At 38.8% G+C, this 25,463-nt stretch overlaps 1 protein-coding gene across 3 annotated transcripts; it reads left to right on the plus strand.

The window, feature by feature from the left end:
- Positions 1 to 876: 876 nt before the first annotated feature.
- Positions 877 to 24,955, plus strand: ap2a1 (adaptor related protein complex 2 subunit alpha 1). Of its 3 annotated transcripts, XM_084127718.1 has the most exons (22): positions 877 to 1,647; positions 5,551 to 5,762; positions 8,947 to 9,140; positions 10,449 to 10,578; positions 10,729 to 10,830; positions 11,537 to 11,796; positions 11,946 to 12,114; positions 12,233 to 12,370; positions 12,447 to 12,629; positions 12,743 to 12,840; positions 13,025 to 13,256; positions 13,339 to 13,524; positions 17,398 to 17,531; positions 17,912 to 17,974; positions 18,400 to 18,471; positions 20,398 to 20,480; positions 20,725 to 20,813; positions 20,953 to 21,077; positions 21,161 to 21,277; positions 21,373 to 21,442; positions 22,326 to 22,460; positions 23,002 to 24,955. In XM_084127718.1, the coding sequence occupies exons 1-22, from the start codon at positions 1,581 to 1,583 to the stop codon at positions 23,077 to 23,079; spliced, it is 2,937 nt and encodes a 978-aa protein (XP_083983844.1). In that variant the 5' UTR covers positions 877 to 1,580; the 3' UTR covers positions 23,080 to 24,955. The 3 variants fall into 3 exon arrangements, with proteins under 3 accessions (XP_083983844.1, XP_083983845.1, XP_083983846.1); XM_084127719.1 differs by lacking the exon at positions 17,912 to 17,974; XM_084127720.1 differs by lacking the exons at positions 17,912 to 17,974; positions 18,400 to 18,471.
- The last annotated feature ends 508 nt before the right edge of the window (positions 24,956 to 25,463 follow it).

Consider the following 25,463-nt stretch of genomic DNA (forward strand, 5'->3'; position numbering starts at 1 on the left):
TCAGAGGTTCTCTGAATGAAAATTTGGTTTTGTGTTTGAGGTTTTGAGAAAGTGAGTGATGGTTTCAAGAAATGTGTTTTAGCAAATCAGAAAAACTGTTAAAAAAAGAAAAATGTGTGGAAACCAGTTGCCTTAAAATTATTAAGTAATAAACTTCATGCGTAATTGAAAAACTTGACAATTCCACATATTTTTTCAATTACGCATTTACCCAAGTTTACTTAGCCTACTTAATCATTTTAGGCGAGGGGTTTCCACAATTTTTTAAAGTTAAGTCAACTGATAGCTTTTTACAGTGTAGGAAAATGATTGCTTTATTGGCAAATGAGCTCACCCTACCATTCTGCAATTTTGATTTTGTGGTTAAATTTAGACAATTCTGTGATTTTGATTCTGACAGTTGCTTATACCATCACTTCAGTGAATGAGAAGATAGATAGATAGATAGATAGATAGATAGATAGATAGATAGATAGATAGATAGATAGATAGATAGATAGATAGATAGATAGATAGATAGATATTGTAAGCGTACAATATTGTTTTGCACGATTATATAAATACTTGTTTATCCCCTCCATGCATTAAATTGCACTCTATTGCAAATAGCAACTTTAAACCGATGAACACCAATCGTCAGATTTAATTGGTATAATTTACAACCTCTCTTTTGGCAACTTATCACCATTCCCACATACTTGTACTTTGATACTTTCAACAGTGTCGATCTTGTTTTCAAGCCAATTAAAATGGTTAAAAAATTTAATTGGCGTTTAAACGGACAAATTATGCACTGAATGGCAGGGACAGAAGTGCAACTAGCCAATCGGATTACGAGTAACGGGCTGGAGGCGGGACATCTGGGGAGGAAGCGCCAGAGCGAGCTCAGTGCCCGTTCTGTCACGAGCTCCGTCCGGGACACCGACCGAACGAAAAGTCTCGTACATTATTGACGGCTAAATATAGCATATAGCTATCTCTTTCTCTAGAAACAGGTCTGTCAGATTAGTTCGTCAGAAAGTAGAATTCCCCGTTGTCCTATCGCGGTCATTTGGGTGATGTATTCTAACATTTGATAGAGCTAGCCAGCTCGCTAGCTATTTGGCTAGCTTGCCGTGCGTGACTTAAAGCCAGAGAGGTATCGATTGTTATTTTAACGCCATCGACATTTAGGTGCGTAACCATACATTAAAAATAACACGTTGGCTAGTTTATTTTTTAATTAGTCAGTGCCGCATCATCAGCTTTCGCCTTGCTTCGCTTTCCCATTGAAGAGAGTTCACAGGATTGAATGAATTAACGTTAGCCAACGGAAACACCAGTCGCGCTGCTGACTCCCCAGCTTCTCTCTCAGCCACTGCCTTCAGCTCTGTTATTCCTAAACACTCTCGCTGCTACATTATTTGTGTGCTTTACGAGCGCTTAAAATTCAAGACTAAATTCGCAGCTAGTGTTAGTGAGTTCGTGTTAGTTAGCCCGCTAGCTCGGTGTATTTCCCTGTTAAACCTGCGCCTGTGAACATCTGAAAGTCGTTTGTTTCGTGTTGAAGCCGGCCTGAAGAAGAAAAACACTCCGCAAACATGCCGGCTGTGTCGAAGGGAGATGGAATGCGAGGATTAGCGGTGTTCATCTCGGACATCAGAAACTGTAAGTGTCCCTTCACACTCAAACACCATTAGTCATTTTCTTACGCGAACAGCTGCACTCAACTCTTCCTATATACGCCCTAAACCGAGTCAAATGGCCTATGATATGCTCTTCTTTGCTCCGTGATGCTTTTTAGCCAGAATTTAAGGTTAAAAGGAGCAGGTCCGATCAGTGGCTCTCGGTGAGGGAGGTCATGAGAGTAATCGCGATCACTCAGGCCCGTTAGCTTTAGCTCGGGTGATGGAGTGATGCTCGCCCGCTAGGCCGCCACTCTCTCTCTCTCTCTGCAGAGGATCTGTCCAGCCTGCCTTGTCTCTGTTGCGCTCGGCACCTTGACTAGCTGGATAACGGTTGATATCGCTGCTCGCCAAGAGGACTTGTTTCAGATGTGTTTTTCACGATAATCCAGTTATCAAGCTGTCGCCTTGAGCTAAGCGTTATAGGAGGGTCATCTTGTTAAGGAGTCTGTAGTTTTCTGGATCTTGCCCAGGTTATTCCTCAAATTTTACCTCTAAAATCTTAATCTTTCTTTAGGGTCATGGTAGGAGTTTGAGACTAATACTTTTGTGGGTTTAAAGAGTGGCTGCAAGTAAGATTGATAGTGGTGAGCTTTTTGATCCACATTTTCTGTTGAACATCTAAAAAAAAGCTGTTAAAATAGCCAATTTCGAGGGTAACAACTTATGATACATTTTGTCATATAAGTGAGAGTGAATTGTTTTGCACTTATGTTAACAGTGGGAATCTGAGCTCTTGGCTTGAGTATTGTAATTTGTATCATACATCATATTTTGACACCACAAACACACCTAGTTCCAGCCAGGTGTCCTGTGAAATTGCTGTTTTTCTGGCTTTTTTCTTATGGTTGTGTATTAATACTTTATGATACCCAGATTTTATTTTAGTGCCTTATGCACAAAACTTTGTGTAGCTTCCATACTAAAAAAAAAAAAACACACTATGGCATAGTTGATAATGCATGTGTTTGTGGAGATGATGTGCTCACTAGGAATCTAAATCGGACATTTCGTCATCATGATACGATCTGACGTTGATTCTCTTAGCCAGTGATATGATATTTGCAGATTTCGAAACATGCCACATTATGATTTGATTAGATCTTGGGGCCTGTGATCGATAAATAATTATTTTTATTAACTTATAACTGCAACCCCCCTAAAAATAAAATGAACATTTAATTGAACTTATCCCAGTTGGTATGATGTATCCCAGCTGGGACACCACCAAAAAATATTTACTTTAGTTAAAAGAAAGTCTTCGGCAGCATCCGAAATCGCTTACTCTCTTGAGTAGGTAGGTACTTATTTTGAAGTAATTATTTCACATTTGATAAAGTATGTTCTGCATATAATATAAATATAATCCAGTCGGTTGCTCTCCCCTAGCTTGATGGGACAGTAAAGTGTCCATTGTATGCATATTTCAGAATCTTACCGGAAGTAGTAGGTCATCTGGGTACTTCTGCCTACTCTTTTATGAGTACTGTGGATTCGGACATATGCCTTTTGTCGTTTTTCGCCTACTATATAGTAGGGATTTATTTATGCGATTCCAAATGCAGCCCTTGCATCTTCTTTGCTCTTTAAAATCAGTGTGCGTTGTGGCTGTTTAGTAAATAGTTCTGCTCAATTTCTAATTCCATTAATTGGTATTCTCAACAGTATGTACATCAGTATAGCAATTTTCAGATACATTTCATTTCAGCATAATTGGGATCTGGAGAACGACACAAATGCAAAATTAGAAAAGGATATGCAAATGCAATGTTCATGCTGACATTCAATTTTGAGATCATAGTCAGTTAGTCATAACAAACACACGATAGATTTGTGTCATTGATGCCTTTGAGGTGAGTCCATTTTTCAGTTAAGTTGTGCATTAAACTTTTGTGAGTGTGTTTAGGACAGTCTGATACACTTGATTTTTTTCTCTGTTTATTCAGTTGTTTTGTCTAAGAGTTAGCCATGATTGGTGTTGGCTACAGTTGAAATCAGATTGCATGTTTCTGCGAGCTTTTGCACAGAGAAGCCAGTCATTAAACAGCTTGAACTTTAAGTTGGTTACCATCTACACTTGTAGGAATAAATGTGTTGACCCATGCCGCTTGCAGCTTTGTCAGGTTACTTTGATGGAATGAGAGTGTATTCTGTGGATAAAAGCTAATTCAGTCCTTCATTGCTATACCATAATAGCAAGATTAGTGAGTCATTTGCAATTCTTATAAAACCAATGATCACTGCAAAATCTACATTTCTAACAATTCATCAAAAAGTGCATTTTGAAACCGTTTAATTCATTAGTTTCTGACTGGAGTTATTAAAACCACAACACCAGTAAAAGCATGTGTGCTTGTTCAAAGGTTATTGGACCAGGAAGGTCATAATACTGGATGATACTGCTTTTAGAAAAGACATTGCAGACACGATATTGCACCAAAATATAAAATCAGCACTAGGGGTGTAACGGTTCTCGTTAAAAAATTTAACTGTACTATTCTCCACCCATGGTTGCACTGCGGTTCATCTTAAATCTGATGAACCATCTTTAAAAAAAATTTGTTGAAAATAACGCATAAAACAGAAAAAGTTCGGCTAATGTATGTTTCTGCTGATGGATACGCATTCTGGCTTCCCAATACGTTACAACAGCGATGATCAAAACAACAACGCAAAAGAGAACTCAAACGCACTGTAAGAAGATTTGTGTGCACTTGACCGAAGCACGCACAGTAAGCCATGTGTCCGACAGCGCTCAAATATTGATAAATTCACTCACAGATTGTCAACATGCTGTTTATTTGTGCTGTTGTTTGTAAGTTGATTGATTGGTCTTAGCTTCTTTATTTTTATTTGACAGTAGGCCTATTTCTTTTTCCCCTGAACATAGCACATACCGAACCGTAAAGAAACCGTGACCCTAAAACCATTGATAAAAACCGAACCATGAGTAATCGGCACTACACTTTTTTTTGCATTTAGCAAAGGATTTATTTTCCCTGTAGCATCATCTCATGTAGCAGTTATTTTTATGTCATCAGATCCCTTTTTTAAAAGTGTATATACAAAGCAAAGTGAATTCCTCCAGTGTGCACAAGTGACATTGGAGCAAATAAGAAATCTGATGCTTTGCCCAAGGGTGACTGATGGAGTGAGCACAAGAAATGGTTTAACCTGCATGCTAATGGTGTAGTGGCTGTAGATTTATTATTTTATTTTTTGTGGATGTTGACATGTTTGTATTGTTTGGTTCCATTTTGCTAGGCCTTTCCAGATATTTGAATTTTTTTACACACTGGGACTTAATCTTTCAGAGGACTTTATCCTGTTTAACCCCAAACCCCCCCAAAAATGTGTTGCTATTTCCTGTCGTCTTTCCTGGTTTCCTGTCCTCTTCATTTACCATCATCTGCTCTTCTGGCCCTCCTTTTATTTCACTTTCAGTGCACTTATTTTCATAATATCTGTACTGACACAGCCATATGTGCTCACGTGTAAATCATGCCTGGGTTTTTGGTGATAACAGTGTGGCCTGTGTGTGTGTGTTGTTTTTTGTACTTGTAAGTCCTTATCTTTGTTCTTCTTTTTAATATACTGGATTTGAATTATATTTTGAACATCCTTGAAACTGATTTATTGATTTTTGAAGATTCATTAAGCATTTTGATGCATAAGAATAATTCAGTGTTCAAATGAAGGCAGGGAGGAATGCATATTTTCTATGACCAAGCAGCTGTCTAAGCTGTACTGTGGTAAATGCAAGTAATTATCTAAATTTGGGGCAAAATATCAGCATCAGCTGTACATTTTGCCAGCTTTTGTTGTCTCCTGATATGTTCAGATCACCCAGTTATTATATCACCCTGTTGTCTGTTCCTCTCCTCAGGTAAGAGTAAGGAAGCTGAGATCAAACGCATAAATAAAGAGTTAGCCAACATCCGCTCAAAGTTTAAAGGAGACAAGGCTTTGGATGGATACAGCAAGAAGAAGTATGTGTGCAAGCTGCTCTTCATCTTCCTCCTGGGCCACGACATTGACTTCGGCCACATGGAGGCTGTCAACCTGCTCAGCTCCAACAAGTACACTGAGAAACAGATTGTAAGTGGAGCTGTCTTAAAATATTCTACTGTGTGTGGATGTATATAGTAAACTCTTGAATGGGTGATGTGTTAAGGTGTTGTGAAATGTTTTTGTTGGCCTTTTTGAACTTTTTTTTATTTGTTGGAATTGCACCATTGTTGACTTTGTGAGTGTGTGCAAGCATGTATGTTTGTGGTAAGTTATTGCACACTTTACTGCTGCTCACAGGCAGATTAATTGCAGTGTTGGGCCAGAGAAAATTATGCAAAATATGACAACTGTACAGGACATAGTAGCTTATCTTTGGTGACATTGGTGTAGTTTTGTCACTTCACACAGAGAAACCCAGAACATGCAGACTTCATATTTTAATAGCAGTCTTTTTGCTGTATAATATTCACAGAGTCACGAATATCACTTTATTCTTTATATTCTTTAACTTTTGATTTATTCATCCGAATTTTTCTAAATTCTGTGACATTCTACATTAAACAGTAAATTTCATGACTGCATTACATAATTCTGTTCGTGTTTTACAGAAATGATAGGGCCCTAGATATAAAGGTGTGTAATTTTTTATTTTTTTTCATTCAGGATATGATTGTAGGGTACACAAAGTGCAGTAATGTCTGAATTAATTTATTTATCCTGGTTTTCAGATGCCATTCACAATGCATCATCTGGTTAATATAATAGTTTTAATAGTTTTCACAAACTCTCATTTTTCTGCATAGAGAGAGACATGCAAGTCAACTGATATGCAGAATATTGATTACACTGTCAGAATAAACAGATCCAGTGTGCAGTGTGAACAGCCTGTGCAGTATTACTACCAATTTACACTTTTCAGCAAGGATTTGTTAAATTGATCAAAGGTTACAGTAAAGACAATAATATTGCAAAAGATTTCTGTTTCAAATAAATGCTGTCCTTTTGAAGTTTCAAGTTATCAAAGAATCCTGAATCGCAGTGTCTACAGAAATATTAAGCAGCACAACTGTTTTCAACATTTATAATATTAAGAAAAGTTTCTTTGGCAGCAAATCAGCACATTGCATTGATTTCTGAAGGGTCATGTGACACTGAAAAACTGGAGTAATGATGCTTTTAAAATATATTAATATAAAAAAGTTATATCAAACAAATGCACATGGCGCATGATGTGCATGGTGAGCATAACTTTTCAAAAACATAAAAAAAAAATCTTACTGTCCCCAAACTTTTGAATGAGAGTGTAGAAAATGTATCTGAAATTTGAAAGTGATGACTCTAGAATACAGTTTTACTCTTGTGGAAGGGGCTTTCTCTTGATTTGAACATTTGGACGTGTCTGATGAATGTGGCCGTATCTAGTGAGAGTGGACAACAGATGTGTTTTTTTATCTTGTCAGAGAAGCTTAGTGGCACTCCATGCCATGTAAACCTACCATGATGTCTAATTATCTCCTGCTGATCAAACACCCACTCTAGCAGCCACGCAGCTCTCTGCAGGGTAACTCTGACAGAAGTAGGGCACAATCTGAGCATGCTTCGGTACAAAAAAAGGACTACATAACTGAGGGCCATTCGGAGTCAGCTTATCCTTTTCCTTGAAAAGGAAATGCATTTAAATAACATTTACAATGCAAACTAGACAACAACATGTGTTGTCACTAAACACCACATGGCCATAGCATTTGTTATTGGATAATACTGTACATGGCTAAATGAATTAAATGTACCTAGGGGCTAGAGCTAATGAATTGTAAAGGGGTTGCACTTTTATGCGCTTCCGTGAACTAGAAACAAGATAAGGTCCTGGATCTTGTTAGCCTTTTGTAAAAGTCCTTTTCACTGCAAGACATTATACTATAATGTTGAAGAATGTGATGTCGTCATCTTGTTTTGACTTACTCCTACCATGTGGGTCAAATATATTCAATACACATTTCCCATGAGGTAAGCCACAAAAAATTAGGTATCTTCACTCAAATATCTTTGTATAGAAGTCAAACAGGTTCACTACAACATCTTATAGTTACCTATGATTCTTGAAATAAGAATTATAAGCACATTAAAATGGATTCCAAACCTGACCTGATTTAGGTCACCAAATTTTCTGCTGTATGGTAAGATTTAGTGTCTCAAACTAAACAAGGAGTCACAGCCTCCAGCTAACAGTTTCAACGCATCCATTAGCTGGAACATTCCACTGCTCTTCTGATATTAAATTCAGCCAATATGTTTTGGATGCTGAATTTTGTTGCTGAAGATTTTATTCATTTTTATTTTTTTATTTAACAAACAATTACAATCATACATCAACTAACTAACAAACAAACAAACTAAAAAGTGCTTAATATATAACAATGAAATAAAATTAATATAAAATGAATAAAATGGTGTTGGTGTATATATATATATATATATATATATATATATATATATATATATATATATATATGTGTGTATATATATATATATATATATATATATGTGTGTGTGTGTGTGTGTGTGTGTGTGTGTGTGTGATGTGTGTGTATATATATGTGTGTGTGTGTGTGTGTGTGTATATATATATATATATATATATACACACATACATACATACATACATACATACATACATACATGCATGCATGCATGCATGCATACAATACATACATACAATCAGCTATATATATCTTCATCTTCCACACAGAATAAGGAAAAAGAACCAAAGTTTTCCTGAAAGAGACAGTCAGTTTTTTGTAAGTAAATAAATAATTCATTTTTGATAAGTTCAGTGAATTGTTATATTGGTGTTCAGATACACCGAATAGAGCAAATGATTGAATTTTGCAAGCTGATTGTTGTAGAATTTAAATCAGTTGATACTGAGAATCTTGCAAGAAACATTCCTTCAAACCTTCAGATTTTAAAAGCACGTTCAACATCATGATGCAGCTAGAATGGAGAAGAGGCAATTTAAGTGAGCTTCAGCCCTTGCAGCAGTGAGGGAGAGACACATTAGTTCAGCGAGGGGGAAAATCTCTCTCTCGTGGTTTAGTGCTTATCCACCAAGCTCACAGGGCTGCTGCTCTGAGTCTGTTTGAAGATGACAGTTCTTCACTGATGCAGTCTTCATTTCAGCTTTACCGTACACTCATTTGCCCTCAGTCAGAGTGTGTGCAGTATAATCGTCAGCTTCTTTTTGTTATTTCGTCTTTTATTTGTTCTCCAGGGATATCTGTTCATCTCTGTGCTGGTAAACAGTAACAGTGAACTGATCAGACTGATTAACAATGCCATCAAGAACGACCTGTCCAGCCGAAACCCCACCTTCATGTGTCTGGCTCTGCACTGCATCGCCAACGTGGGCAGCAGAGAGATGGCCGAGGCCTTCGCTGGAGAGATTCCGCGCATCCTTGTGGCTGGGTGAGCAACTTGGTCCTGGTGCAAGTAGAGCTGCACGATTCATCGTTAAAAGATTGTGAATTCAAACACCCCTGCGGACTTATTCTTAAATGTCAGCGATTCAGCTATGTCTATTAAACCTTTGAAAAGTATGATCACAGACGAACATTCAAATCTGCGCTGGCGCTGCCGCTGACTCAGACAGAACAGTTGTCATGTATAGATATGAAACAGCTTCACAAACAGTCTTTTCAACCACACAGTATTGCTATTTCTGTGTTACAAATGTTCGTATTATTACAGAAGTACGGGGATAAAAGTTTATAGTTCGGATAAACACTGATGTCCACAGTAGCGATCAAAATAGAGTAAATAACCTTTTGAAACTTGGCACTTCAAATAAAGATTGTATCAATTACATTGTTAGGCCAGTAGGTGGCGACAAGTTAATGTATTTGTCAAGGTTTCGTTCATTCAAGAGATTCGCTCAAAAACACTCATTCATCCAGTAATGAAACAAGTGAAGTGTTTATGAGCAAGTCATTGGATCATTCATTCAAAATGTTTGTTTTTTTTTTTTTTTTAATATATATATAATTAAAATTATTATTGTTATTTTTTGTTTAGTTGTCTTTTCAGAATCGTAGGAGAATCATTATCTCTATTTTAAACAAAAATATTTTATCCAGAATCGTGCAGCTTTGACATGAGGGGATTTGAAGGACATCACAAAGAAGGAACTAAATTGTGTAAGGGGAAAATAGGATTAATAAAACAGGAAGTGTATGTTTGTGGTGTCACTTTCTTGTTTTCTTGAGTTCAGCATTAGAGATTTTGATTATGATTTATCTTTTTGTGTCTGTAGATTACAATTACAGGCTATTTTCTTTAAAGGCCATTTTCTCGAAACGAGTCAGAAATCTCCACATCAGTAGCACTTATCTATATACTGAAGGTTTTTACTGTGGGGATTGCTCTTATAACCTCTTATTCACCTGTTTATACACTTTATGAATAAATTGATAGTGAAAATTATTTTTTTTCTGGCTGTTGACAGTTTTTTCTGATTTCTGATTTAAAAAGAGATCCAAAATTAACTTTAATATTAACAAAATAAAACAAAATTTAAACCTAGCTTTATCTGATGTTCAGATGTCTGTTCTGGAAATGTATGCAAATTATGCATATTAGATAATCAGCTGGGGAAAGTATGGTGATATTGGTGTTAATTTTTACCCTATTCACATATAGTGTCTTGCTCTAAGTGTTTTAATTTCAGTAGGTGAATGCTGCTGTAGATGGCTAATGTAGTTCCTATCCTAATGACAGAGATACGATGGACAGTGTGAAGCAGTCAGCCGCTCTGTGTTTGCTCCGCCTGTATAAGACCTCGCCAGACCTGGTGCTCATGGGAGAATGGACCTCTAGAGTGGTGCACCTGCTCAATGACCAGCACATGGTAAGTCTGACACACAGGAAGCACAACCTCATGATGTTTATACACATGCCCGTTTATATTGAAAATGTACACATTTATAGATCAGCATGTTTCTTTGTGGTTAATGTGATTTTAAGGGGTTCTTAGTTTTCTGTTGTTCTTCTCTTTTAGGGTGTGGTCACTGCTGCAATCTCTCTGATCACATGTCTCAGCCAGAAGAACCCTGATGAGTTCAAGACCTGTGTGTCACTTGCTGTGTCACGTCTCAGCAGGGTGAGGGTTTGTGTGTGCATGCATGAGACTTTTCAAAAATGTTAAAACAATCTTTCCAACCCCAAACTTTTGTAGTGTGTGTATATATAACTTAAATGTAGAGAGTTTAAAATTGTTAGGTTAGCATTACTTTATCATGGATTACTTCAAGTAAATAAGGCCACAGATGTTCAGCTGACAAAAAGGTTTGCTTAATGGAGATTTTGTTTACTCAGAGTATTTTAGAAAGATGTTTCGTCTGCTGAACAATCAGTATGTTGTTAAACAACAGTACAATCCATTGAACACACTGTACTTCTATCCCTCACAGCCTTGTTTGGTTATGGTGTTATCCTCCTGACTAATGTCTATTATATCCACAATTAAACAGCCATTTTTGTTAAACCATCAGAAGAATTTTTTTTAAATAAACAGAACTCCCCAAAAATGTAAGTTTAAAATGTTACATTCAAATATTGATTTTGAAAAAATAATTCAAATCTGTTAAGTTTTCTGTCAGCTTGCAACATTTAATAAATGTGTAAAAAAAAAAAAAATGTCTGCACAGCAGAAGTCTGTTTTTGGTTGATTCTGCCAGCTTTTCATGGTTGTGCAGCAAATTGCCAGTTCCACTGACTAGTTTTACCACTGAAAAATCATATGGACAAACAAAATTCTTTGCAACACCAGATTTATCTTGTGTTTGATTGTCTTTTTCCATTCTTAGATTGTGTCCTCAGCGTCCACTGACCTGCAGGACTACACCTACTACTTCGTTCCTGCTCCGTGGCTGTCCTGCAAGCTGCTGCGACTGCTGCAGTGCTACCCGCCGCCTGAAGATGGTGCTGTGAAGGGACGACTGGTGGAGTGTCTGGAGACCATCCTCAACAAAGCCCAAGAGCCACCCAAATCCAAGAAGGTTCAGCACTCCAATGCCAAGAACGCCATCCTATTCGAAGCCATCTCTCTCATCATCCACTATGACAGGTGCACATTGTCTCCATTTCTCACCTAGAGGGCATTGTTTAGGGCAAACCAGGGCAAACGATCTGCTATGATGTTTTGATTGGTTTCATCTGTATTTAGCATTTCACCGTTGTACTTAAACTCTATTCATGGCCCTTGTTTCTCCACAGCGAGCCGAATCTTCTTGTTCGGGCATGTAACCAGCTGGGGCAGTTCTTACAGCATAGAGAGACCAATCTGCGCTACTTGGCCCTGGAAAGCATGTGCACCCTTGCCAGCTCTGAGTTTTCCCATGAGGCAGTTAAAACGCATATAGAGACAGTCATCAACGCCCTGAAGGTAAGTGGCTAGATTCTGCAGTCTTAAGAAACTAAAAATGCTAATTTAAATGACAGATTCCTTTTATTTTTCATGAACACTGTTTATAACCATTTAATTCTATTTATCTTGCTGGCAGACTGAGAGGGATGTCAGTGTGCGTCAGAGAGCTGCTGACCTTCTCTATGCCATGTGCGATCGCAGCAATGCCAAGCAGATTGTCGCCGAGATGCTGAGTTACCTGGAGACAGCAGACTACTCCATCAGAGAGGAAATGGTGTGTGACTCTTCATCTCTACTGTATCTCTTCAGTCGTAGGTCATTGTTAAAATGAGTGACTGTTGTGTCTGTAGGTACTGAAGGTTGCCATCCTGGCAGAGAAATATGCAGTAGACTACTCCTGGTATGTGGACACCATTCTGAACCTAATCCGCATTGCTGGGGATTACGTCAGTGAGGAAGTGTGGTACCGCGTCATCCAGATCGTCATCAACCGTGATGATGTGCAGGGATATGCAGCCAAGACAGTCTTTGAGGTAAATTACACCAGATGTTTACTACTTGTCCAAAGATCCAGAAAATTGGTTTCCACCATCATTGCGATACTTCATGCAACACTTTGTTTTCTGCTCTCTTTTAATTTCCACAGGCTTTGCAGGCTCCAGCTTGTCATGAGAATATGGTGAAGGTTGGAGGCTACATCCTGGGGGAGTTTGGTAACCTTATTGCTGGTGATCCTCGTTCCAGGTGAGTTCTTTAATCACTCATAGCAATGTTTTCTAACTTTGCACTTTGGTGTTATAGATGTGTTTTATTGTTGTATTGATGATGTCCTCTTCTTCTTTTTTGTCTCTTTTTCATTTTCCATTTTCTTTCCATCAAATTGCACTATGCTTCCACTCATCTCACCTCTATCCTTCCATCTCACTAGTCCTCTGGTTCAGTTTAACCTGCTCCACTCTAAGTTTCACCTGTGTTCAGTCCCCACGCGTGCCCTGCTGCTTTCTGCCTATATTAAGTTCATTAATCTGTTCCCGGAGACAAAGAGCACCATTCAGGAAGTGCTGCGCTCTGACAGCCAGATCAGGAACAGTGATGTCGAGCTGCAGCAGAGAGCTGTGGAGTATCTCAAACTGTCCTCCATTGCCAGCACTGATGTCCTGGTGAGACCTTTTGCACATATTTTGTTGATTTGTTTGACACCATTTACTTGTTTGCATAATATCACTGTGTGTAACTGCGTAGGCCACAGTGCTCGAGGAGATGCCTCCATTCCCAGAGAGAGAGTCGTCCATCCTGGCCAAGCTGAAAAAGAAGAAAGGACCAGGAGCCGTGTCTGTGAATGAACTAGAGGAGGGAAAGAGAGAGGGAGAACTCAATGGAGGGGGGGAGAGAGGAGGAGACAACTCCGGCATTGCTGCATCTAATGCTGTGAGGGACACAAACACACATGGATGACGTTGCTTGAGATATACATGCATATATACATACATGCATACACACACATATGTGTGTATATATATATATATATATATATATATATAAGGGCTGTCCAAATTAACGCGTTAACACATGCAATTAATTATTTACATACATGCATACACACACACACATATATACATATATACATATATATATATATATATATATATATATAATAAAGTCACTTCAGACAGTGCTTGAACGGACAAAAACACACAAACTTATGCTAAAATGGCCATTTTGTCGAGTATCCTCGTAAGAACAAGCTTAAAGGGATAGTTCACCCAAAAATGAAAATTATCCCATGATTTACTCACCCTGAAGCCATCCTAGGTGTATATGACATTCTTCTTTCAGACGAATACAATTGGAGTTATATTTAAAAATGTCCTGACTCGTCTAAGCTTTATAATGGGAGTGTATGGGCACCATTTTTGTCCATACAAGTGCATCAGTGATGCGCGGGTTGATCCAAAATGAGCGGGTGCCTGCGGTCACCCGCGGTTACAAGTCAACCAAAAATATTTTTAATGATATTCGGGTCGTGGTCAGTCGGGTCGTTTGAAATAAAGATGCCAATTAAACCTTTGTAATTTATATAGTACTAGACAAAATTTTCTATGAAATACATAGGCCTACACTTTATTAGCTGAATAACTGGCGCGAAGATGACGCACAAGCTCAGTCTGCAGGTAGAGATGGAGGCGGCAAGAGAAAAGGTGAAGACTGGGGAGTGGAAGCTCCGCAAATACACAAATAGAAAGAGCAAAGTGTGGGTAATAATAATGAAAGATGATGACCAAGTGCTGGCTTTGTCATGTGTACTTCTTGCGATGCTATTTGCACATTTGATAGCCAAAAAACTGGCACGACCAACCAGGCATGGCGCCAGGATTCCAGTTTTGGATGGGCCAGACCAATTGTGGGTGGGCTTTAAATTAAAAACGTTAAATAAAAAAATAAAAAAAACAACGTTATCCAATCACTGCTTAACCTAATAAAAAAATATTGACTAATATAGCCTACTGTTATATTATCTGTGCGTATACATAATATAGATTTTAATAGCTTGATGCCCTTTAAATATTTTGTTGCATAGTTAAAAGTTTCGGTGCATAGGACAGACCGATCCACGATCCCTCTCCATGGTTCTGACCAAAGAAGAGCGCTTTGGAATCTCCATTACGCATCATATGCATCATACCTGGGCTGCATTTTCCGATAACATTGTCTCATAGCGCGCTACGAAGACTCTTACTCTTCATTAAGTTTTGTTTTATAGAAAACTCTTTTTAAAAGATTTTCGTTTTGTATAAATTGTATCTTAATTTTGATCAATGTTTTATCAATCAATTGCCCGTATTTAATAAATAAGAAGCAAATATATAGCAGACAATGTAATAAGGCGCCGGCACGATCACTTGCATTGCATGTGAACTGGAGGGTGCCGGAACTCAGCTTGTGCCTCACAGATTTGAGAAATATAGGCTATATATTACAGAAAGCTTGAAATGTCTACTTTTAAACGAAAATATTCAAACCAAAAGAAATAGGCTACTCTCTGATTATGTAATCCATATGAAATGAATTTCTCTCTGGCGTTCATGGCGAGTCCGCATCGTCAACTTCATCTTTGCAGCGACACAGAAAACACCAGTTTATTACTAAACAATTAAATGTCTCCTTGCTAATTTAGACACATTCATAATCATTACTTTAACCAGTTCTTTGTGGCAAGCTTTATGCGTGCTGTCATAACGCTTATTATCCTGTAGGCCAGTGGTTCTCAACCTCTCCTGCAGGGACCCCCTGACAGGCCATGTTTCTGTTTTAACCCTGAAATGGCACACCTGATTCAATTAATGAGTAGTTATTAGAGTAGGAAGAGTAGGAATTAGTCAATTAGTCAACTACTCATTAAGCCTTTAATTAATTGAATCAGGTGTACCATTTCAGGGTTAAAACAGAAACATGGCCTGTCAGGGGGTCCCTGCAGGAGAGGTTGAGAACCACTGCTGTAGGCTATAGCCTATTTAAGTAATTAAATTAATATAAAGGGGCGATTTGTCCACGAATGGCTTAAATGAACAACTACTAGTCGACTAGGGGAAAAAAATTAGTCGGAGGCAGCACTTATTCCACATATTTTCGAACCAGCAGGCCATTCTGGGTTGAGCGAGCGACCCTGCGGAATGAGCGAGCGGAGCGGAATATTCAGAAATGCGCTCTCCACTCACGAGCTCTGATCGGAACAAACCCGAACCTCACTGTCTGCTGAACTTGCGCAGAAACATCAAAATAGACATAGCCAGCTTTTTTAAATTGTTTTTAAAACTAAACATTTAGACTATTTTAGTACAAATTATGAGCTTATTGACCCCTAGCTCCTACGTCTATGGTCCAATGACGCTACGATGAGCATTTACTACTTTTAAAAAATGCGGGTCAGGAAGCGGGTCGGGTACAATATTTTCTTTCTTTTTTTGCGGTCCGAGTTGCGGGCGGGTTAGTTGAAAACGTCGGTCGGGTGCGGGTTGTTTATACATTGACCCGCGCATCACTGATAAAGGCCTTCTGAAGCGAAGCGATGCGTTGGTGTAAGAAAAATATCCATATTTATAACTTTATAAACTAGATTCACTGGCTTTTGTATGTGAGTCTAGTTCCGGCCGAAGAGAGACTTTTGACCCGTCTCATGACGCAATGACGAACGTGGAAGCAAACAAAACACCAGTCATGAATTATAAAACGTGAATTTTTAAAGAGAAATGTCAGAGGAGCTTGAGTTTGTTGCCAGCCCTATTTGTTTAAACTGCAAGAGGCATCTACGCACCTAAGCTTACGCTACTCCTACATCCTACGTCATGCATCGGAACTCGACTCTCTCATGAACGTGCGGACAGATGTTACCAGAAGCTAATGATTACAGTTTATAAAGCTATAATTATGGATATTTTTCTTACAAAAAGGCATCAATTTGTTACAGAAGGCCTTTATTAACCCCCTGGAGCCGTATGGATTAATTTTATGATGGATGGATGTGCTTTTTTTGGCTTTAAAATCTCAGGTACTATTCACTACCATTATACAGCTTGGAAGAGCCAGGATATTTTTTAATATAACTCTGATTGTGTTTGGCTGAAAGAAAAAATACACCTAAGATGGCTTGAGGGTGAGTAAATCATGGTATAATTAAATTTTTTGGGTGAACGAACCCTTTAAGTATATCTGACTGATATTAAAAGTGATCTGTCACATTTAGTATTGTTTTAACATGCTTTATAGTGTCTGGTTTATCTGTAATAGCTAATATAATAGACCAGCATGTTCAAAATTGCTGCCCACCCAAAATGTAGTCCAGACATTACTCAGAAACAAAGCACAATGTACAGTTCTGTTTTTGATTATCTTGCTACTCAGCATCTCAAAAGTAAATGTTTTTGCCAGCAACTTGACAAATAAAGATTTTCGTAAAGTGCTCATTTTATCAACCAAGTTCCTTATAAACATGATTTTGTTTCTAGTCACACTGGTGCATCAGATAAGAGCTGCCAATTTCAGACAGCACTTACCACTTTTGTGGGCAATATACATCAGATGTTCAGAGCACGTACTCTAATGCAGTCTGTGGGCTGAGGCTGAAACTAATATGTGGCAGACTTAAGCAGCTGCACATGTTTACTTTGTTACAGGGAAGTGAGTCAGCAAATACAGAGCAATTCCTGAGAAAACACCCACCCACTGCACACATCGTGATTCAAACACTTCAGCATCTCCTTATTAAACCGAAATCCAATGCAATGAACGCTCTTTTTCTTTCAGTCCACTCCATCCCCATCTGCCGATCTGCTGGGTCTCCGCACGGTACCCCCTGTTACCGCCGCCGCTCCCAGCGCGGGCAGCTTATTGGTTGATGTTTTCTCAGAGGCTGGTGTCAATGATGATGGCTTCCTGAGGTAAATAAGAATCCGGTTCATTAGCATCCTGTTTTCAGTCCACTGTAATTGCTTTAATTAACTGAAGTGAAGTACACTAATATTTTAACATGTCCAGATCTTCAGAGCTTGCATATACGTCTGTCAGGCTTTCTGCTCTTCTGTCGTTTCACTTTCTATCGCTTGTTCTTCTTCTTGTCTTCCTCTTTGTGTGTTGTGTAATCTTGTGTCCTTTATCTTGCTGCGTATGTGACTGTCTTTCTCTTTTCTTGCTTCTTTTTTCTCTTTCTCTTTCCCTCCCTTTTCCATCTCCCTCATTTTGGTGTGTGTGCGCACATGTTTGTGTGTATGCGTGAACGTGTGTGCGTCTCACGTCCTTGCTTTTCATTGGACGATGGCAGAGATCTGGAACCCCCTACTGAAAGCTCTGACTCCCTATTGGCCGAGGGTCCTGGTGACTCGGAGTAAGGGGCCAGTGGTTGACTACAGTGTCAATATGTTACAGCAAAACTTACTGACAGTCACATATAAACACTTAATTGTTTGGTTATTTATAGATGTTGTTGTGTAAATGTGTTCTTTTCTGTTTGTGTCTGTGGAGTATTTTCTATTTGTGTGCTGTGTGGTTGTAATATGAATTGCTAACATTTTATTTGCCACAGATGTAATGCCTGTACTAACCTCTGCCTTTTCTCTTTCTCTCCCCTTTCTTGCTTCCTACTTTGGCTTCACTCTACACTTCTTCTCGTTTTACCGGCTCACCACTTTCTAACATTCTTAATTTGTTATAACCATCTGTGCCTTTTCACACTTAACACTTCTCACCCCTCTCTTCATCTCCTGGGGCCGCTCTCTGTTCCCTCTCCATTCTTGGCTTTCGGTTTCTCAGCTCTGCTCCCCCCTCTGCGGTCTCTGAAGATCCTGCTCCTCCTCTGCCTGAGTCAAACGAACTGCTCAACAAGTAAGAGCTCACTCGCCTACTTCACTGCCTCCATTCAGTCACCCGACCATCTCAAGACAACCATCACCAGAAGCCTCTTTCGTATTATACCTCCTTCTCTATTTCTCCTTGGTTGTAATCTTAGGCATGTAGTGTAGAAGCTGTTTGGCAGTATTTTTCATTTATTACAAATATTTCAATTTTTTATTAGTATTAAATATACATTGCTGTTAAAAATTTTGGGGTCAGTAAGTGTTTTTTGAAAGAAGTGAATACTTTTTCATCAAGGATGCATTAAATTGCTCAAAAGTGACAGTAAAGACTGTTATAATGTTACAAAAGATTTCTATTTAAAAAAAATGCTGTTCATTTGAACTTTCTGTTTATCAGAGAATCCTGAAAAAGTTATGGTTTCCACAAAAAATTTAAACAACTGTTTTTAACATTTATAATAATACATGTTTCTTGATCAGCAAATCAGTGTATTAAGATGATTTCTGAAGGATCATGTGACACTGAAGACTGGGGTAATGATGCTGAAAATTCAGCTTTGATATCTCAGGAATAAATTACATTTTAAGATATATTCAAACCGAAAGTGGTTATTTTAAATTGCAATATTATTTCACAATATTGCTTCTTGATAAAATAAATGCAGCCTTGGTAGCCAAAGATTTCTTTCAGACCCCAAACTTTTAAACGTTAGTGTCTATGTAAAAAACAACAACAACAACATAGCAGTAATTATTTAATGTTGCGAAAAGCCTTCTTGTATTCCGTGCTGCAGAATTAGACCTATAATCTATGTATCATGACCGTTAATTTTAGTGACAATTATAAATGTAAATGTAAACATGATCAAATCAAGTAGTTATTTTTCAGTAAGTCTGCACTCACTCAAAATCTCTAACCCATGAAACCAATAACCTGTGTCTGCTTGCACATTGTGGACACTTCTGCTTGGACTCAAAGGGTTAGTTCACCCAAAAATGAAACTTATGTCATCATTTACTCACCCTCAAGTAGTTTCAGACCTGCATGAATTTCTTTAAGTTGAATTTCCCAACAGTTGATGGGCCCCATTGACTTCCTTAGTAGGAAAAAAATACTATGGAAGCCAATGGGGCCCATCAACTGTTCGTTTCAAAATATCTTCTTTTGTGTTCAGCATATGAAAGAAATTCATACAGGTTTGGAACAACTTGAGGGTGAGTAAATGATGACAGAATTTTCAGTTTTGGGTGAACTATCCCTTTAAGGCATGTGTATAGATGTACTCCAATATAAGAATCCCTTTGTGCTACTTTTATTTATAGGCATAGTAGAGTGTTGGCAGGAAATATTGTTAGATGGGCTTGTCTGGCCCCAATAAGCTTCATGGCTATGTGTCACAGCATGTGCTCTAACTACTAGTTGACAGCTCCAATACTTGTGCTTATTATTTTATCAGATGAGAGAGACCATGGCACTACATAGTCAACCACATTCGGTAGCTCTGATGATTGCCTACTCTTTTTTGCTTAGCTTCAGATGACTGTCTCTTGACTCTCGGAACTCCCTTTCAACACCCACCCTCCTCTCAGTGTCTTATGCTGCATTCACGTGCTCTTCGGATGGTCCTATTCCCTTAAGGGGAAGTCGTTCTTCCAGTGTTGATGTGCTTGGCTTGACTTGCCTGTTAGAGTGAACACTTGCTAAAGTCCCTTAGCATGAACAGAAGCTAATTGCATCTTTTACTAACACTGTTGGTAATTACCTGTTTTACTGATCATAACAAAATAACATTATAGATCAAATAAAGAAATTGGGAGTGAGTTTAAGGTGAATTTTCCCAGCTCATGTTTTTGATCATTCTTCCAACACGTGAACCCACCATTAAAAAAACAGCACCATTGCTAGCTGTCCCTGCGAGCTTTTCTGCCTCACACTCTTATCTCTTGCCCTCAGGTTTGTGTGCAAGAACAATGGAGTTCTGTTTGAGAATCAGCTGCTACAGATCGGCATAAAGTCTGAATATCGCCAGAACTTGGGTGAGTCACAACATCTGCAAAATTTTAATTGCATCATCTGGAGGTATATGTCAGCTGACTTCTGGACTATGTCATCAAGTTAATTGTATTTTAACCTGCGTTTACAAGAGATTGTGGTTTCAATGTACACATTTTTGCTGTTCTGGCTTATTTTTAATCTATTGTGTTAGCAGTATAAAAACCTGTTACCATGTTAATATTTGACTTGGTATTCAAATTGTGTGTATGTTGCCTCACCTTCCAGGGCGGATGTATCTGTTCTATGGCAATAAGACGTCAGTGCAGTTTGTAACCTTCACGACCACAGTCACCTGCCCAGGAGAGCTACAATCTCATATCCTTCACATTCATACATGCCAACACATGTTCATTCCTCCTTATACACGTTGTGATAAAGTGAGCTTTTTTTTGTCATGGCGATTATCTGAGGATGCTGGTTTGTTGATTCGTTGCAATACCTTGACTGATCCCACAGCTCAACGTTCAGACTAAAACAGTGGAGCCTCTCATAGAAGGAGGTGCTCAGGTGCAGCAGGTCATCAACATCGAGTGTCTGACTGACTTCCTTGATGCACCGCTCCTCAACATCAAGTTCAGGTGACCGATGCACGCATTTCAATGGTTTACGATGGTAAATCAACATGCACTCTGAGGTTTACAAAGCTTTCATGCTGTCTCAGGTATGGCGGAGCTCTCCAGAACCTCACACTCAAGCTGCCCGTTACCATAAACAAGTTCTTCCAGCCCACAGAGATGGCATCACACGACTTCTTTCAGCGCTGGAAACAGCTCAGCCAGTAGGTGTTTGTGTACACACATAAGACAGATTACTGTTTACATGCATCACAAACTGTTCTCTAAATGAGAAACATGTTCAATTCTCCCCTCACAGGCCTCAGCAAGAAGCACAGAAGATCTTCAAGGCCAACCATGCCATGGACACCGAAGTGCTCAAAGCTAAGGTGAGTTGACACCGCCTTACATTGACTTGTGTTTGTAATGCCATACTAGCCTACTGCGTACTCTACGGTATATACTGTACACCACACAAAAGTGGCCATTTTCAAATAGTAGTATGCAGAATTGCCACATTACCTTATTATTTTGCATGGTTAATTCAGTGTCCATTTATCAGTTGTCTCAGAAATAAATGATTGTTTTGCATCTTTAATCTGAGTTTGTGTGAAAATGTGTTAACTTCAATTCAATGAAATAATGATTCAAGAAAAAGATTATGGATATATTATTTAGGTTTATACATCACAAGAAAATGGATAGTCGAGTGCATTGTATTGTGGGATACAGTTCCCAGTGTTATCTGCTCTGAATGCTACATATTTTGGGATATGTGGTCAAGTATCTGGTTATTCTATGCATACAACATGTTTGCACATTTTGCATACTATATATACTGCAATATCAGATTTTCACTACATGATTATCATGGCCTTAAGAAACTGTATTAACTGTACAAAAATAACTTACTGTTGGTCGGCTCGTCACACTGACATCACAAAAACTCTCACGTCGGCAAACTAACTTTTTCCGGGTGCGGGTAGAGCGCATTGCTTTCGTCCGTGATCTCCAACATGATTTTGTGCTGCAGTAGTAGCTACACCAGTGTTAGGGTGCAATACCACCACTTACTATGTTGCAAAGTCAATCAGATTATTTACAATATTAATGTATGTGTAGTATTAGCATGATATTTAATTTTTTATTATCGTCAATACTGGTATATTGCGACACCCCTATGCAGAAATAGTCCTGCAGACAAGAGTTCACTTCATTTGATTCTCATCTTTCGTCTTTTGCCACCCTTCCCTTCTCCCTTACATTTCGTAGTTACTGGGATTGGGCATGGCTCTCTTGGAGAACGTGGATCCAAACCCGGAGAACTTTGTGTGTGCTGGAGTGATCCAAACCAAGGCCCAGCAAGTGGGTTCTCTGCTAAGACTCGAGCCCAACGCACAAGCCCAGGTATGAAAAGACATTCGTTTTATGCAAATACATGTATCCATATTACCCAAACAAAAGGAAAGGGAAAAAAAAAACAACGAAATGCCACAAGCATCAAAAGTCTTGACAGTCCCTCCCTGCTGCTATGGAACACAGGTTTCTTTCCAAGTCAGTTTTATTGCATCTTACTGTTGTCTGTGTGTCTCTGTGCCTGCTGATGCAACTCAAGTCTGGGGAGCAGGTAACACATTCATCCTGCCACCCCTCTCAACCCAAAAACCTCCCATCCTCCCTCCCTCCCTCTCTTGTGATTTCACTCCATGTCTGGTAGTAAAACCCAGTTCATTTGGCGTGACAGCAGCGTCCTTCTCTTTGTATATGTGGAGTTTCCTTTGTCCATAGTGCAAGTTTACATTTAGTCTATGTATCAACAATATGGATCAGACACGCATTCGGAAAGCGGAATGAGCGTCTTATCTGCACAATTGATGTTTCTTCCTCAATTGTTTGTGTGTTTGCATTTACATTTGGTGTAATGCTCTTTATTCTCTCTCTGTCTCAGATGTACCGGTTGACCCTGCGCAGCAGTAAGGACACTGTCTCCCAGCGTCTTTGTGAGCTGCTGGCGGAACAGTTCTAGAAAGCCAGCCGAGACTAGCACCATCTAGAACCGACACGCAGACCAGACCAGACCAGACCAGCGTTCCACCTGAAAGGCCCCAGAATAAAGATTCTACAAAAAGCATTCATGCATAAGGGAAAAAGTAGCTGTCAGCCTCTGGCAGCCATATTACTGTCCTTCTGATAATGATTATTATTATTACTGTTATTATCATCAGCGCTGCCCTTCTTGTTTTTATCGGTGTTTACCTGTGTGTGAGCAAATGGAACGAAAGGAAGCGTGTGTTTGTTTTTTTCGTACATGTGTGAAAGAGTCATGATGATAGTTCCGTTCTCCGTCCTGCCTGTTCAACGATCAACTCCTGTGCTTGTGTTGACAGCTTGTGTGTGTGTGTGTATGTTGTGGGTTAAGGGGGAGGGAGAAAAGTAAAGCAAAAAGATGGAGCTGGAGCAAGTCTTCCCTCTCTCCTGTTTTATCCGCAAAGTTTCAACCGCAAAAACTGCACATTAGCTGTTTCTTTGGAACATTCCCTTGTAAAAACAAAAACAAAAAAAAAAAACAATCTCAATACACTAACGCAATGGCACTTCTCTAAAAGAGGCCAGAATCACTAACCCTCATCGCTTTATCTCTCTCTCTCGCTTTCCTCCTGAAATCAGATTCAGAGCTATTGGTGTACATAGAGAAATTTAAAATAAAAAAAGATTCCACATGCATTTACAGTTTATTGCATCGCACACGCGTTCCTTCCGACATAGAAATGGCCAGTGCACTTTAAGAGGCTTTGAGAGGAAAGGCTTTTATAGTCCCGACCCTTTTTTCCTGTTCTTGTCCTATGTATTCAGTACTCTTCCTGACCCCCATTATCTGACAATGTTTATTGAAAAAAAAAAAAACTCTATATATAAATATATATAAACCATGTAAATGATTACCCTTCATGGTTGCATTTGTATGTCTCTTTATTGTTTTTGATAGTGGTGTATTGTCGGTGTGTTTGTATGCTTTCTTAAATGGTCTAATGGTTTTTTTGCTTTTGTTTTGGACATTCCATTCTGTACTACGAGTGAATGGGCATACCGTTTCAGGTTAGTTGTACAGTGTTTAACGAGCTGGGGAGGAATCAGAAAGAGGAAGTGAAGCAGAGAGAAGGTCAGGTCCGCCAGTGTGTGAGTTTCTGCACGTGAAGAGTGCGACTGCTGTGGACCTTTATGTAAATGTTGTCTTTTTTTTTGGTAATATCGTTAAAAAAACAAACATCTGGAAGACATTGACATCATCATTCTTCCAGCACAGTTATTGACTGAAATGAATAGTAGATAGTGGTTACCTCATTACTAAATCTTTACACAACACACACGCACTATTAACTTTTGAGTGGTGACTGACCACAGCTGGAGACCCATATTTTCTTTTGCAGAGCTAAAACCTGGGAAAGCACTTAGTTTGTGAAAAGTCATCGCATACACACAGTTGTACACACATTCTTAGGCCTAGAGGATGGGGGGCTTAAGGGGGAGCACTGGACCAAAGCAGCTGCCAGCTGTCAATCACGTACAGGGATCATAACGATTTTGGTCAGCATCATTTGGTGAGAGTGTGGTGTTAATCTGTGTGATTCTTGTGTAAAAATATAATGGAATTTATGCGACATAGTCATGTTAGTTCAGCTGGGGGTCACGCTTCCCTCGATGCAGTGCTGGGGACATTGTCATTGTAGTTGATTAGAGTCACAGTCATGGTGTGTGTGTTTCTGTGTGTGCGCGTGTCTATGCAGTATCCGCTAGCTAATGCAGCCCCGGTGTATCGCTGTTCAACCTGTCAGATACCTGTGTTAGATTAAATTTACTCTGTACTGAATAATGTGAAAGTAAAATTATGCCATATACTCGAACCAGGTGTTTTCTTTGTGTGTGTGTGTTAGGGATGGGCACAGATATTAGGAGGGCTGACAGCTGAATCTCACACATGCACAAAGCACAAAATAGTATCTCTCAGCACATCATGGTCTAGACCCGACTCCAGCTCTTAAGATGTTAGGTGGCCCATAACAAAGGTTGAAAAATGTAACAATAGTATTAATGGCTATGGTGGTCTATAGAATAAAATAATTCTAATTATTTTCAACCAGAAAGCAGAATGGAATAGTAAAAATGTAAACTTTGGTTAACTTGTTTTTATAATCAAACTTGATATTTTTACTATTCCATTCTTTCAGGTAGGAAGTTAATCACAATTATTTTCTTCTATCTTCAGGTTTATGCATCTAACAACACTTTAATGGTGGGTAGAAAAACAAGATGCTGTCAAATTTATAGAAAATAATATTTTATACATAAGTGTTATTTGTTTCACAGTATAATTTATATTTTTGGACCTGAGAGCAAAAATAAGCCATAAGA

Source organism: Abramis brama (genome assembly GCF_963993115.1).
Source record: "Abramis brama genome assembly, chromosome: 1".
Lineage (NCBI taxonomy): Eukaryota > Metazoa > Chordata > Actinopteri > Cypriniformes > Leuciscidae > Abramis > Abramis brama.